The sequence below is a fragment of the Falco biarmicus genome, chromosome 9 (assembly GCF_023638135.1).
Source record: "Falco biarmicus isolate bFalBia1 chromosome 9, bFalBia1.pri, whole genome shotgun sequence".
NCBI lineage: Eukaryota > Metazoa > Chordata > Aves > Falconiformes > Falconidae > Falco > Falco biarmicus.
The window spans coordinates 5,471,098-5,485,501 of NC_079296.1; the positions used below are offsets into that span (position 1 = coordinate 5,471,098).

At 48.1% G+C, this 14,404-nt stretch overlaps 1 protein-coding gene across 4 annotated transcripts in view; it reads right to left on the bottom strand.

Moving 5' to 3' along the window:
• Positions 1-4,717: 4,717 nt before the first annotated feature.
• Positions 4,718-14,404, bottom strand: part of DDX31 (DEAD-box helicase 31) — a 51,030-nt gene continuing 41,343 nt past the window's right edge. For 3 of the 4 annotated variants that reach the window (XM_056353058.1, XM_056353056.1, XM_056353057.1), the window contains one exon: positions 4,718-5,152. In XM_056353058.1, the coding sequence (XP_056209033.1) occupies positions 5,005-5,152 (148 nt within the window). In that variant the 3' untranslated portion in view covers positions 4,718-5,004. The remainder of the gene's footprint in view (positions 5,153-14,404) is intronic. The other variant, XR_008824125.1, reaches the window with a different exon arrangement.

Sequence of the window (14,404 nt, forward strand, 5' to 3'; positions counted from 1 at the left end):
CCCTCCCGCGGCTGCCCTGGCCCAGCCCAGCCCGATGCCCCCGGGCCGGGGGGGCTCTGCCCCGGCCCCCCCCCCCGGCCCCGCGGGGAGGGTTATTGTCGGCTCGGGCAAATGCGCAGCCACGCCTGGGGGCGAGACCCCCCGGCTTTGTGGGGCCGGCTCGTCCTTTGCATGTGAATGGGGGAGTTTGGTAAATCCCCCCGCTCGGCTGGGGCGAGGAGGAGGAGGAGGAGGAGGAAGGGAGGTCGCTCCCAGCTCGGGGTTAATGAAGTGGGAAAGGAGTCTTTCAGAGAGGCCTGCAAACAACCCCCCTCCCCGGGCAACAAACCCCCGGCCCAAATCCTACATGGATTGACTTAAACCCAGGGGATAAGTGCTTTAAATTAATCTCATTGAATAAGAATGAGGCCAAACAAAACTCTTTAAAATCATATTAAAAATCTATCAAAGGACAACTTGCAGTGGGTGTGCTTTTCATTTTGTGAGCGCAAAGGCAGGGAGCGTACAGCAACCTTCCTCCCATTTACACAGCAGGAATGTGAATCAAAGACATTCTCTAATATTTAATTGTCCTTGTAGCCATAGCAGATTCCTCCTCTTCCGTTAATGAAGTACAAGGCTTCGTTACACGTTTGTAATTGCAATATTTAAATTTGCCATTTCACATCTGGAAGAAGCTGGAAACTCTCCTGTAACAGCAGGTCTGAGCCAGCACCGTAACACTGTGACAGGGGCTGGTTTGTGTCAGGATGGTGGGAGAAAGTGGGGCAGCCCCCCAAGGAAGTCGGGAAGGGGGAACGGCCGCGGGGTCTGCCTGGGAGGGAAGGAGACTGGGGGGGAACCGAAGGCCGGAGCCGTCTCCTCCAGGGACATCTCGTAGCAGAGGCAAGCAAGGCGAGCTTCAAAATAAATCATTTTAGGGAAGACACCACACGCTGGGGGCTCTTGTCAGAGAGCACCGCACTCACCACAGCAACAGCATCTCGTGCGGGAGGGTCTCGGCAGCCCCCAAAGGCACCAAAGGACCAGCTGTGCCTCCAGCCTGAGTGCAGGGGCCGAGACGGGTCCCCGCTACCACAGAACCCACCAGCACCAGTCCCGCACCTCCTGCAGCCCCTGGCCCAGCTGGAAATTCATTTCCAGAGGCTGATGCCAGGCGGGCACGATCCCTGTGAGTCCTCAGGGGTGGGACAGGCTGTGCTGGGATGCAATTCCATGCAGCAGTAAAAATGGCACGGTTGACAAGGAGCACCACTCCCATTGAGGGAACTTTTAGAGGGAACTTTTTTTTACTGCACCAGTTCTGCTCCACCGATTTCTCCCTGGGGTACAGACTCCAACAGACAGGCTGCTGGGGGTCAGTTTGTGTCAGCTCCAGGCTCTGGATCCAAGACACAAACCAGTCAGTGCAGTGGGTTTGCCAGGACTGCACACAATCCTGGCTCTCAAACCCCTTCTGGGCTTCCACCCAGCTCCAGGGCCATCCTCCTCCCCTCCCGACACAGCGTTAACCAGGACCACCACCCCTGGAACAAAGAACAAAAGCTGCTCTGCTGAACATGCCAACACACACAAACTCAATCAAATCAGCAGAATTGTTTCCAGCCAGGATACTTCACAGTTTCATCTGAACACCAAACAAAACCATGCCAGAATAGAAAGCCCAGAACCATCCATGCTTTTCCCGCTCTCTCCCCAGACTTATATTAAAAAACAAGTTGCTGTAGACAGGGAAGTTCTGCCACTTTCCACCCTGCTCAGTTATGGGTGCTGCTCAGCTGTGGGGTACCCGTGCCAAGGTGTCATGTGTGTCACTGAGACACTGAAAGTGCCTGTTCAACCATGACCCTTGTCCCAAGGTGACTCCTTGCTTTTTCCTATTCCTGAAGTGCAAACTCCAGATGTTCCAGCTGCAGAGGAGAGGAGGATGTGGGCTCCCACCACTGGCAAAGGACACAGAGCCAGAAGAGAGCTGAGAAAAGGCACAAGAGCATCTCCAGGGAGAGGCAGGACTTGTGTGCGAGAGCAGAGGAGCAGCACGGGAAGCAAACCCAGACGAGCTCAGGTCTGACTCGCAGGCAGCTTTAGACAAAAGCTCCCAAGTGCTGTCACTTCCCAACCAAACAGCAACTCCAAGCTGAAGGGCAGCAGGGCCCCTGCCATGCACCGTAAGACAAGATCGCAAACCTGGCCCAAGCCAGCACCGGCGCAGTCAGGTGGAGCTGCAGGTGCACCAGGTGACACCCAGAGCCCATCTCCCCACCCTTCCCGGCGGCGCAGGCAGCCCCCCCCCCCCCCAGCCAAGCCCCCTGCCACACACCCCACGCACCTCCGAGCAAGGGGACAAATCCATGGTGCTCCACGCCAGGGCTGTGCCAAGGGAACCCACCAGCTCCTGCACCATTTGCGTCCTCTGAGCACCCAGGAGCCTCGGCACCACCAACACCCTGCTCCTGCTGCAGCTCCTCGGCCACCCCTGCTCCACCACCAGTACCACACCTGCCCTGCCTGGGTGAAAAGGTGTTTTGAGTTGAGTACAAATTAACTCCAAAGGTACCAGGTCCTTCCCGAACTGAGATGCAAGGGGATAAAGCCAGCTCAGAGCCGAGCTACAGCTGCCAAAGTGTAAATAAAGGCAGAATCTGGTTCCTGCTAAAGCAGCTACAATTCAAACACACTTTGCACATATGCCTTCAAGTTTATTAAGAGCACACTGTTTAGCTTCAGGTGTGTGTGCGTTTCTTTTAACACTTTCTTGTTTAGCAATCTCCTCCTTTTCCCTAATCGCACAAGTAATCCAGCAGTATCTGCTAAAAGAGGGCAAAGCCAAAAGAAAAAGCCGTTACTTTTTTTTTTTTTTAAATCGTATTATTCATCATAACCTTTTGTAACGTCACGTGCCCAGTTAATACAGACGGCACTGAGATTTCCTGGTGTCTCTCACCGATGCACTGTTAGCGTTTATTCCTACTATTATGAATTTGCCAATAGTCCCTATTAATTCACACATGACAGCTACCCAGGGGAAGGTCATATATTTTCCCCTCACGCACAAGATCAGCTCTTCCCAAACTTGCACTCCCTGCATCACTCTCCCTGAGTCATTTTCATCCTCGGGGGTTTCTTTTCTGTTTCAGTTGACATTTGCCTTAAACCTGATTGCGCTTTGGAACAATACTCATAACAAAATCAAATGGGCTTTGTTATTATTTTATCTTAGTCTAATAAACACTGGTAACTTCAGACTCCCTGCAAAAACATGGTTAATTTCATACTGGAGCCTTTTTAGCAACTTTCTGAAGCATTCAAAAAAAGTATTGCAGTAAAATCAGTGTGTTTGGTAATTGCCTGGGAGGAAAAAAAAGTATCTTGGTTCTCAAAAGTTAACGTTCACTTCAGAAATCAAATACTTTTGGGCTGATTGCTTCCCTCCTACAGTCCTTAGTATGACTCACTATAGCCCCAAGTAAGTGCCCTCAATTCCGTATTCACAAAGCAGGCACCATTTTCATCTGGTTATACTCCTTTTTCAGTACTTTTTCCCTGCTGGCACCTGAAATTGCCACTGGATTTGAGCGCTTTCTGGTCCTGCGTTAAGCAACATGCCTGGCTCAGGTCACAGGTGGGCTGCTCTTCCTCCTCCCTTTCCTTGAGGAAAACACAGGTAGCTGGAAGTTGGGTTTTGGCAGAGTTTTGCATGGTTTTGAAACGTGTACTGCTTGGCACTTGTGTTACAGGAGGTGCCGGCAGAAGCATAGGGAGGACGACAGGGAGAGGAGGTGGGTGCTCACCCGTAGGTGCTGGAAGAGTTTGTAAATCTCCTGCACACTGGGGGAGCCCCCGGCCTGCCCCACGCAGCCCCCATGCCTCACCAGTTCAAAGGGGAGTTTTGCCAAGGACTTCACCAGAGCTCAGGTTCCATTTCACATGCTGGGCAATGGCGAACTGCATCTTTTCCTCAGCAGTCCCAATTCTCTGATAAGCAAGAACAAGAAAAAAGGCAAATGGGAAAAGCAAGAAGCCAAATCCATTAGCTTGGGATGTGCTCAAACAAAGCCCAGCCAAAGCAGAGAGAACCCCGCAAGCCGGGGTTACTGCTGGCGAGTGTTAGCAAGAGCCTGCAAAGGCTTTAATGTTCAGAGAGGTGAGACATTTCATACATACTCTGCGTTATATAATTAGGTGTGACAACATGCTGCAGGCAAGGAGAAGTTTGGAGATTGCTGGATTCCACGCTGGCTTCTTCCCACAGTGACAACGTTTGTTCCCAAACTCGGGAGTTTTGACATGAAGTTTTGCGCCCATGAGCTCTGCCCCAAAGGGACCATGTGTCATTACACTGAAGAGTTCTCCACCATCCTACCACTGGCACTGAAATGTAGAGATTCCTTGCAGATGGCAATATCTGACTAACGATGGGTGTCAGGGGATGGACCTTGCCCCTGCACGCAAAGGACAGGAGAGAAGGTGGCAGCAACGTGGCTGCGTTACCGGGGACAGAAGCAGAAGTTCCCACCTGTACCATGACAGGGGAAAGGGCAGCCTCCCCTTGCCTCTTAAATATGTTCCTGGACCACCTCCTGCGCCACTCCTGTTTATCTGCTTAAAACTAAGCAAGCAAACAAGATTGTGGAGTGTTTCTACAGGTCTGTTAAACAAGCAAGCATCTCCTGTCTGAGTACACCTGTCTCACTTTCATGTTACACTGACATCACAATTCTTTGAAAAACATATTTAACCTTTTTTATTTTTCTTGCAAAATACACCTTAGAAATGTGGTGCATCTTCAGGAAGCCACATTAAATGGCAGCAGTGCAACAGGACATGCCTGGATTCAGTTCCATTTGGACCTGTGGAATGAAGGGGAGGAGGCCAAGATCCCCAAGATCCCTCCCATATTTGCCTGATAAATTGAAACACTCGTCAGTTGATTTGGCAGGTCACCCTGGCCCCCGGCTGAGGCACTCAAGCAGGTTTTGCAGCCAATGACTGGAAGGTCCCGGCTTATGCTGGAATCTGCTGGTTGCCAGGTTTTCTCTGTTTTTTCTTCTTCTTGACCTTGGATACACCAGTGTCCATCCCACTGGAATATTCAGATCGCAAGATCTCAGCGAGGCGATGTTTTCCATGGGTCTTCTTGAGAAGGTCAGACCTGAGGGAAGAGAAGAGGAATTAGATTTCCTTCTCTCTGAAATGCTGCTAGGTGGGTTACTTATTTTACAGCCGTGGAAAGTGACATTTGCGCATTAGCAGAAGAACAGCTTCCTTTTCTTGAGGCTTGATTTGAAATTCTGTCTCATGCAAAATTAGATATTGTTGTGACAGGTTTTCACAAAGGTGGCAAAATATCATGCCGTTTTTAAAAGCAAGTCTTTGTTCTGTACAAATGCTCTTGCAGGGGTGGCGGGGAGAAGGAGGGAAGGTTGTGCGCTGAAGACTGATGAATTAGGTGACACAGCAGTTTGAAAATTATAATAATAATAAAAAAATTCTAACAGCCTTAAGACATCGAACAATGGAAACATTTTATAAACAGAGCTTAAATCCAGAGCTTGAAAACAGAAAAACCCCAAACAAACAAGCAAAAAAATGAAAATGTCAGGAGTCTAAACCCAACAGACTCTTTTCTTGCAGCATCCTGCAGACATCACATGCACCTTGCAGCCTCCCTCTCCAGAGACCAGCTTTTGCAAAGGTAGCTGCATTCTGCCCAGCCACTAAACTCCAACATGGATCTCCCTGTAGCCCTAAACTGCCAGCTATAAATATAAAAACCCACTCAGCATTTTTCCACCACACGTTCTGCCACTGTCCTGCTCTGTAACCTTGGGCAAATCTCATCCTCATTGCTGCTGTCACCCTCGCTTATTTAAGCTGCCCTCTCTTCAGTGCAGGACCTGTTGCTCCCTGCCATGTTCCCATGGCCCTGGGCACAACGGGGCAGCCACAACTATCGGTGGCTGCACACCCTGCTCTCCTCTTTATAACGACCAGTAACAGATCCCAAAAATTTCCAGCGAAGTGAACAGAAATCTACCTGTCCCTCTAAATATGAGGGAATTGAAGAGAAGCCCCACATCCACGCCAGCATGCATTTATGACAACACACGGACCTCAGTGATCCTGAAGGTTGATGTCTTACAGCACTGCCTCTCGTAGTTCCCTTCAGGTGTCCAGAACCATGTCAGGGATCACAGGAGAAGGAAGGATTTTTGGCTGCAGCAACAGATCATCCTATTCATTAGGCCAAAGACACAAAGGCAGCAAGGGAAACAAACTCTTGGCTGTCTGGGTCTTTGTTTATGACTGAAAGACTTTTCCCTGAAAGAGAAAGCCTAGAATACACAGGCGAAAAGACTCCACTACCTTGCTGTAGTCTCCATTCTTACATTAATTAAAAGATTCTGCGTTGGCAGAAGTGCTAGAGCCTGGGCATACCAGAGAAACAAGATGCACAGCCACTGCTCTCTTTGAACCCACAGAAACTAAGGCAAAAAGACAGCACTGCCTCAGAAGGGACTGCGCAGCTCACAAAGCCAAGCCATGGTCGGGCATGCCGTCCTGCAGCACCTCCAGCAGCAGATGTGCCTTGTCCCACCGCCCTGCTGAACCCACCGGCCCCAGCGGCACAGAGGATGCTGGGGGGTGCACACACAGTGCCAGGTCAAGGTGTGCCCTCCACCCACCCAGCTCTGCTGCAAAAACTGTGCAGCGCAGCTGTACGCTCTGCTCAACACCCTCCATCACCCGATAAAGTTTCTATTTGACACCTTCCTTGTGTCTCCAACCATTTACTACAGTAATTTGAGGGTTACCAAGCAACAGATCAGTTTACTTAACAACAGGGAACTATCTGCTGCAAAAGGACAAGTAATCCACCAGTAGCTGCCGGGCTGAGTTTCAGCTCAGCAGGGAGGTTGTCCAACGCTTTATTATCAATCAGGTGAAATCATTGCCCAATTAGTAAATCAATACCCCCTGCTGTGGTGATCAGCTGTACATAGAAAAGCCAGGATGCAGGGAAAAGGGAGGTTTCTCCCTCTATCAGGGCCACAAAAATCAATGGAGCTGTGCTGTGGAACCTGCACTGATCACTGGGAGAAGCAAAGCAGCTGTCAAGGTCCTGTTTAACCACGAGATGGAAGAGCCACAGGCAACAGCAACGGTCTGCAGCGACAGCATACCAGGAAAAGTGCACGAGGTTGGGATCCCTGGCTGGATTCTGATTCCTGTTATAAACCTGTAAATTTCCCTCTCTGCTCAGCTGGTGAAAGTCTCTGGGGCTCTGCCAGAGCAGTCAAGATAACATCGGCGAGGAAAGGTGCCCTGTGGTTATGAGACAAAGCCCAGGAGAGCAGAGCGAGACCTTGATACTGGCCCTCTGAGCATCCTTGGGCAAGGCATTTAATCTCTTTGGCCTTCATGTCCATTTTTCCACCTCATAACCCGGGATGACCGCATTTTCCTTGTTGCCAGAGGCTGGGTGGGACGTTAATTTAAGAGAGCTGCGTGGTGATACTGGATACTGTGGCAAAAAGCTTCACAGAAAGGCTGTAAACGTAAGATGCCTTTGCAACACAGACAGAACCCATGTTCCCATCACTGGATAAACACATGGATTGTCAGCATCTCTTTCTGTGATCTCACGTCTAGATATCACATTATATTGAGACCTAATGAGAACACACCATGTTGATAACGGGCAGGGAAATCCCTCCGTCCAAACACAACAGCCAGTCTTTAGGTGGGGAACTACAAACCAGCACAGCTAAGGGGAACTTGCAGGGGAAAAAAAGATTCACTAATGACCGACCCATCCCAATCTGCTACGACCCATCCCAATCTGCTACGTGCCAAGATTTCAGCAGGGCTTGAAGGAGAAAGGAATGTTCAAACCGATGGGAAAACAGCCACTTTTATTAGCTGGGGGGAAATGCGACAGGAATAGAGAAGTCATAACTCAGAAAATGAAACAGCCCCAACATGTGAATTAGGAAGAACCTGTCCCTGAACATACGCCGCTTGACTTCTCTGTTGCTGTCCAGCACGCTGGGTGTTGGGTGCGGTGACATACTGGATGCAGAAGCACCACTGGACTACTCCTCTTCTACACTAGATACAGGGTATCAGGACTCCCATAAAGACAGATGGGAACTGGTAAGCAGCCAGAGGAGTGAGCAGAGATGAGGCAGCACCGCCTTCTAACTGCTAGCTGGGGGGGACATCACCCCATCGTTTGCAAGGCTGAACCTAGACCCAACCACTGCTTTGGGCTTTATGTTCCAGGTACAGGGCAAAAGCCACATCACCCCAAGATTTATCTAATCACCTCATTATCGAGAGGAGAGAAAGGTGCTTTGCACAGCGAGGAAGGGAAGGCAGAGAGCCTAGTAACTGCTTGGCACTGTCTGAGAAAGCTCCTCTCCTCCTCAGGGAGGCAGAGGAAGAAATAAAAGACCAAGGTTTACAGCTGCCTGCGCACATCTGTAATTAAGCTGCAACCTCACAAAAGCTGGTACCAAGAGCCTCAGCAAAGAGACAATAAGGAAACAGAGGAACTGTCCCCAGATGACTTTGTTATATCCTGAAAGGCCGAAGACCAGGCCAGAGACAAACTTTTAAAGATAAAAAAAGCTCTGCCCTCCTCCAGAAAACTGGAATGATGTCATTTACTCTTTAAACTTGAGAAACTTGCGAATCTTGCTGAATACATAACTGAATGATGAAAAGGCAGGATGGGGGCATCTGGAAGAAACAAGAGAGAAAACAACTGTCCAGTGAAGGAAAGAGAAAAAAAAATTACTCTTTCCTCTACCTCAGTTCCTTCTACCTCCATCTGCAGAGCCACTCACAGCACGCTGCTCCCCTTCCCCATCCCACTCAGGAGCTGCAATGGTCCGCAGGGGTGCTGGTGCTACCCAACCCTCCACCGCAGAGGAAATCTGAACAATCTGGACTGCTCTCCTTTTCTGGCCCCTTGACTCTCAACTCTTTGCTTTGCTCAAGAATACCAGAAAAGATGCTAGACAAATCTTTTTTCACATCATAAAAAAACCTAACAAACAACCCAAAATCCAAACAGGTGAATGCAGCATAGGTGATTTGCCCGAAATCCTCTCTGTTGTTTCCAGCTCTGTCTTCTGCTCTGCCACACAATACCAACTTGGCCACAGAAACCCCACCCAGCTTACACGCAACACACCTTTCAACACGCTCAGTCTGTGACTTCCACACATCTGGGGTCATCGATGGCTTTGTGAGCTCTGAAGACACCATCTGCCGAATTCCACAATCACTAGCAACAAGATGGTAGCGCAACAGAGACTAGACTATGGCAAAAAAAACCCAAGACAAGCATGCTGAACTACACTTTGAGGATGTTCAACATAGCTGAGATCCCGTGGACAGCTACAAGGCACAAACAGAAGAGGAAGAAAAGCGTACACAAACTCTTTGTTTCTATATAACATCCCATTCACGTCCCAAGCACTACTGAGCAGTTCACAAGAATGAAGAAATTTCACCAGCTGATCTCATCCGACTGAATTCGTTACAATGGGCAAACCATGATCCTGGACGTGGAGACACTCGAACATTCAGGTGTGAAAGGACCAAGTGACAACAGTAAGAAAAGGAACAAGTATCTGACACCATTTTTTTGCTTTCATTCCAAAACTGTAGTGTGTATGTTTCATTGACACACCTGCTTCATTAGAGAATGGAATGACAAGCTGATCTCCAAGCCAAAACCTCCTACGTGCCAGAGCAGCGGTACACATACATGCATGGTTTCTTGGGTATCATTTGATGGCTCAGAAAATGCCTTTGATAGTCTTTTTACCTGAATGGTGAGCAAGCTTGTTCTTAAGAGAGATAGGTGTCTCCTTCTACACGGTTGGCATTGCTGTCTGCTCCTTTGTCTTAAGCTGTGTGAAAACGTTGGTGCAATGCAGTGCAGCAAGTGTGGTGACCTTTAACCAACTCACAGCACGTGCGGCAACCAAAGGCTCCCACATTGCTCCAGCTGAGGGAGAAGGGGCATAAAGTTCTGATGCATAGTCCCAGAACTCATGGTGTGTCTTTGGAGGAGACAAGAGTAGGTTGTTTCATTTATCAGAAACATTTCAACACGGATCGTGCTATCAATCTGCCTGACAGCATCTCCAACAGCTCTTTGAAATTGTGCCAGCAACAGAGCTGGGTTACCTCTGGGCCAAGGCTGCTACAACACCTGCTTTTTCTACTTACAGTGTTGGATGAACCATCTGCAGCCAACACAACCCTGTTAGGTTTGGGTTTTCCGTTGTTGTTTTTTGTGGACTGGGGGGCAAGAAATTCATCAGCAATCCTACACTGCTCTCGACAAGTCAACAGATGGCCTAGGTATCTGTTACCAGCCGATGCAAACGCTAGCTTGAGAAGATCAAGGAAAATTATTACCCAGTCAGAACGAACATCAAGCGCTGTTCCAGAACAGTCCGAGCAGAGCAGCCTTCACACCATGGTATGCTAAACAGTAAAGCACATCCTACCCCTGCTGAAGTCAACTGTATTTCAGCTACACAGAAAGAGACAAGACCCCATGGTTTCACTTTCACTACTATCCCCTGGTCTTCATCCTATGGAGAAAGGATGAAAGCACCACTGGGAGGCTGGGAACTTCCCAGGATTCTTGCTTCTGTCAGGCTCTTTCCCAGCCTAAAGGTCAAAATATATTTCAGAGCGAGCTGATAATTTTTTTGGGGAGTACCAAACGGCACAGAGCTTTTCCAGCCCCCTGTGCCAGCCATATAGGCTCGCTCAAAGAGGGAGCAAAGCCTCTGTGCTGTGGCTGTGGTGGAAGAGGACAGTAATAAAGGGCATTGCTGCATGCAGATAACAATCATATGGATTTTACAACTATAAAACTTTAATTTCATAACAGGACTTTGTTATCATGATGTGGTAAGAAGGACTCATCAGTGTCCCTGAACTGCCTTAATGAAGACTGATGGTGATGTCTGCTTTCACAGCAGCCACATCTCCTACTCTAATTTTTGGATCCATTTGCACTTCAGTCCATGAAAACATGCTCTTACCTGAGCTCCAGTCTGGATTTCTAGAGCAAACTGCCCAAACCAAGTTAAATTCCCTGCCGGCAGAATTCCAAACTTGCATTTTGACTAATCAAGCGATATTAGGAGAGTTGCAAATGGTGCACAAAAACTGGCAGGCAAACTGCTTCTAATAATTAGACAATTGCTGTGCAGGGAGACCCAGCTGCAGCCTTGATTCACAAGCCCTGTCAATAGAAGCATTAGTCTTTCCAAAATTGTCAATGCCAAGACGTTCAAAAGTGGAATCAAAGATATGAGGTAGGAGAGAAGGTAAAAGGCTACTAGCTTTCACCCAAAGGAGATTGCTGCTGTTGCCATGTGAGGGAGGACACCCAGGGTTACAAGGTGTATTTCCCACCAGGAGTCTAATTCTATCTGACCACTAAATGCTGAAGAATAAATTAGCACCATAATATTACAGCCAAAACCTTAAGAGCATGATGATATCCATATTCAGAGCGCTGGCAGTGTAATAATGATATGAATCACAAAAAGGGTTGGGTCAGAAGGGTCCTTAAGGATCACCCAGTTCCACCCCCCTGCCACGGGCAGGGTCACCTGCCACTATCCCAGGTTGCCCCAAGCCCCGTCCAACCTGGCCTGGAGCACTTCCAGGGATGGGGCATCCCCAGCTGCTCTGGGCAGCCTGTGCCAGCGCCTCTGCACCCTCACAGGGAAGAATTTCTTCTTAATATCTAATCTGGATCTGCCCTCTTTCACTCTAAAGCCATCCTGCCTGGGGGTGGATGAGGAGCCAACTGAGAGAGCTTAGGGGTCAGGAGTAAAGGGAGGGCAAGGCCAGCTGACATCGTAGTGGGGGTCTGCTACAGGCTGCCCGGCCGGGAAGAGCGAGCGGATGAGGCCCTCTACAGACAGACAGGAGCAGCCTCACGTTGCCCTCAAACAAGCATCCTGGACACCTTTTCTTGATCCCATTTCAGTTAAGGGTTGGACTTAAACTCTGAAGCATGAGGGGATTTTCACCTTAATTTTTATACTCACTTTTTGCACATGATGTAGCACCAATGAATACTCATACATAAATTCAATCTTTCTGAGCACTTGTAGATATCCTGTGGCGATGAGTTCCACGGAATCTATTGAACTTAAAGATTTACCTCTTGCTTTGTAATGGCTTGAATTCATAAACAAGGCAAATTAAGTGGCAACTCCTCCTTACAGTGAAGCCCTCTGGGATCATACACCAGTCTTCCAGAGTTCAAAAGGAGAAAACAGACCATCGGTCACCACAAAATCCCGTAAACCTCAACTGATCCAAAATGCAAAATATTTGAGTAGCACAGCAATTGCTTGGTAGAATGGCAATGGGTCTTCGGCATCTGCATTGTGAAAAAGTCAAAAGACATGTCTAGCTGGCATGTCAGCCCCTTCCTGTGTGTGCTGCCTCTCTGCAGTGACCGAAAGACAGTTAATCCCTCAATGGAAGTGAGATCAGCTTCCTTGCGTCTACCCTTCAGCAAAAGCATGAGCCTAGACACTTACTAAGCTGATGTACTGTAACTTAATATGCAGTATCTGGTTCATGTGCTTATCTCTTACCTAAATAGAGCATTTCAATTTTCCCCAAAAAATCACGAGCAATTATTTTTTCCATCTTCAGATCAGGTTTTGCAGGAACCACTACAGCTAAGGGGCCAGTTGGTTTGCACAAAGAGGTTTAAAAAAAATACATGAAAGTTTTACATGTGCATTCAGGATGGGGCTGCTTGCACATTGCAGCACTGAACCATCACACACACCTGGCTGCTCTGTCTTCCTGTCTCACCTTCACCAAGCAGGCTCTCTAAGGAGGTGCTAAGCACAAAAGGAGACTTCAAAAGAAATGAAAAGTTTTCTTTGTCCTCTTAAGGAAACATTTAATGATTGCTTTTGCCCCACTTCCAACCTGGACTGCCTGTTCTTTATTCTCTGGGCAGGTGCTGAGAGATGAGGCTTTAGTGAGCAGACTGATTAAAACCAAGTATTGGATGTTTGGAGACAATGTGTAATACGACAACCAACACTCATAGCATCACGTGAGAAATATAATTAAAAAGATTGCTCTGTGACTACGCTGTTGTAATTTCAAGCCTTGCATTTTACAATCAAAACCCATTTGTCTCCTAAATGGCAGGCTAAATTCTGCTTTCTGCTTTGTCAGTGTGAAATCAAAAGCAATTATTTGTAAGTTAACAGTACTATCTTGAATTTATGGTAGTGAAGACTGAATTTGAATCTATATTCACTTTCTCTAAGCTATCCTATAAATACTAATATCTTCCCCCCCCCCTTCTTCTTTTTAAAGCACACACAGAGAAAGCTGATTAGAAGCAAGTTTCACAGGCGAGAACAATTGTTGCACATCACAACTCTGGCTATTTCTGCAGGGTCTTAACTTTCCAGATGCTCACAGATTTGAAATCTGCAGCTTGAGCCATGACAAACCTGTGCGAAGTCTGCCCACTTTCCCTGAGCTGCAATTATATGATCCACGTGCAAATGAGATTTCAAATCACTCTCAGACCATTTGTTCTAACACCTCCACGTCCCCCAACTCCATGCATCCTGTGCATAACCTACCTACTGTATCTTGAGCTTGTCTGTACTATAATAGGATGAAGACTTGGGGAGGAGGAACGCTGTCTAAAAGAGGTTCGTAACAAGGGAAAAAGTAGCTCTAACAGAGTAGCAACATCATAGGAACAGAGAGAGGCATTGTTGCAGGCCAAGTAATCCTGTGACACGCTACTGTCAGTCATAGCTCGACACCCTGCTGGGCCAGCAAGACATCAAAGCCCACCCCATACCATCTTACATGCTCTTTATCGGCTAATCAGGCTATTCTTCCTGAAATAAAGCTCCGTTAAATCCCCTGCTCACAGGGGCATTCCCATCCTGTTGCCCATCTGCTGGTGAGGGTCAGCTGAAGCAGGAGGCAGATCGGTGGCCTGTCCCTGGTGGCTTCTCAAAGCAGGACAATGCGGTCTCTAACTTTTTCATTTTAAAATCCCTTCCCCTTGCATTCCCTGCCCCCCCCCCCCCCCCCCCCCCCGGATCTGTACATGTGCAAGAGATGTCACCAGCCCAGGAACAATTATGTGGATTAGTGCTTTAATCGCAAGGCTAACGTTTGCTAATAAAGTTTGCAGCAACAATTACATGGAAAGAGTCACAACTGATACTGATAAAAGAAAAAAAGATTTTCCTCTTTTGAATTATTGCAGTGATTTTACTGGCAAGCCAGAGGTTCATATCCTGCTGTTGTGCCAGGGAAGTCAGTGAGCCCTTAACATTTGTAATCTCAAAAG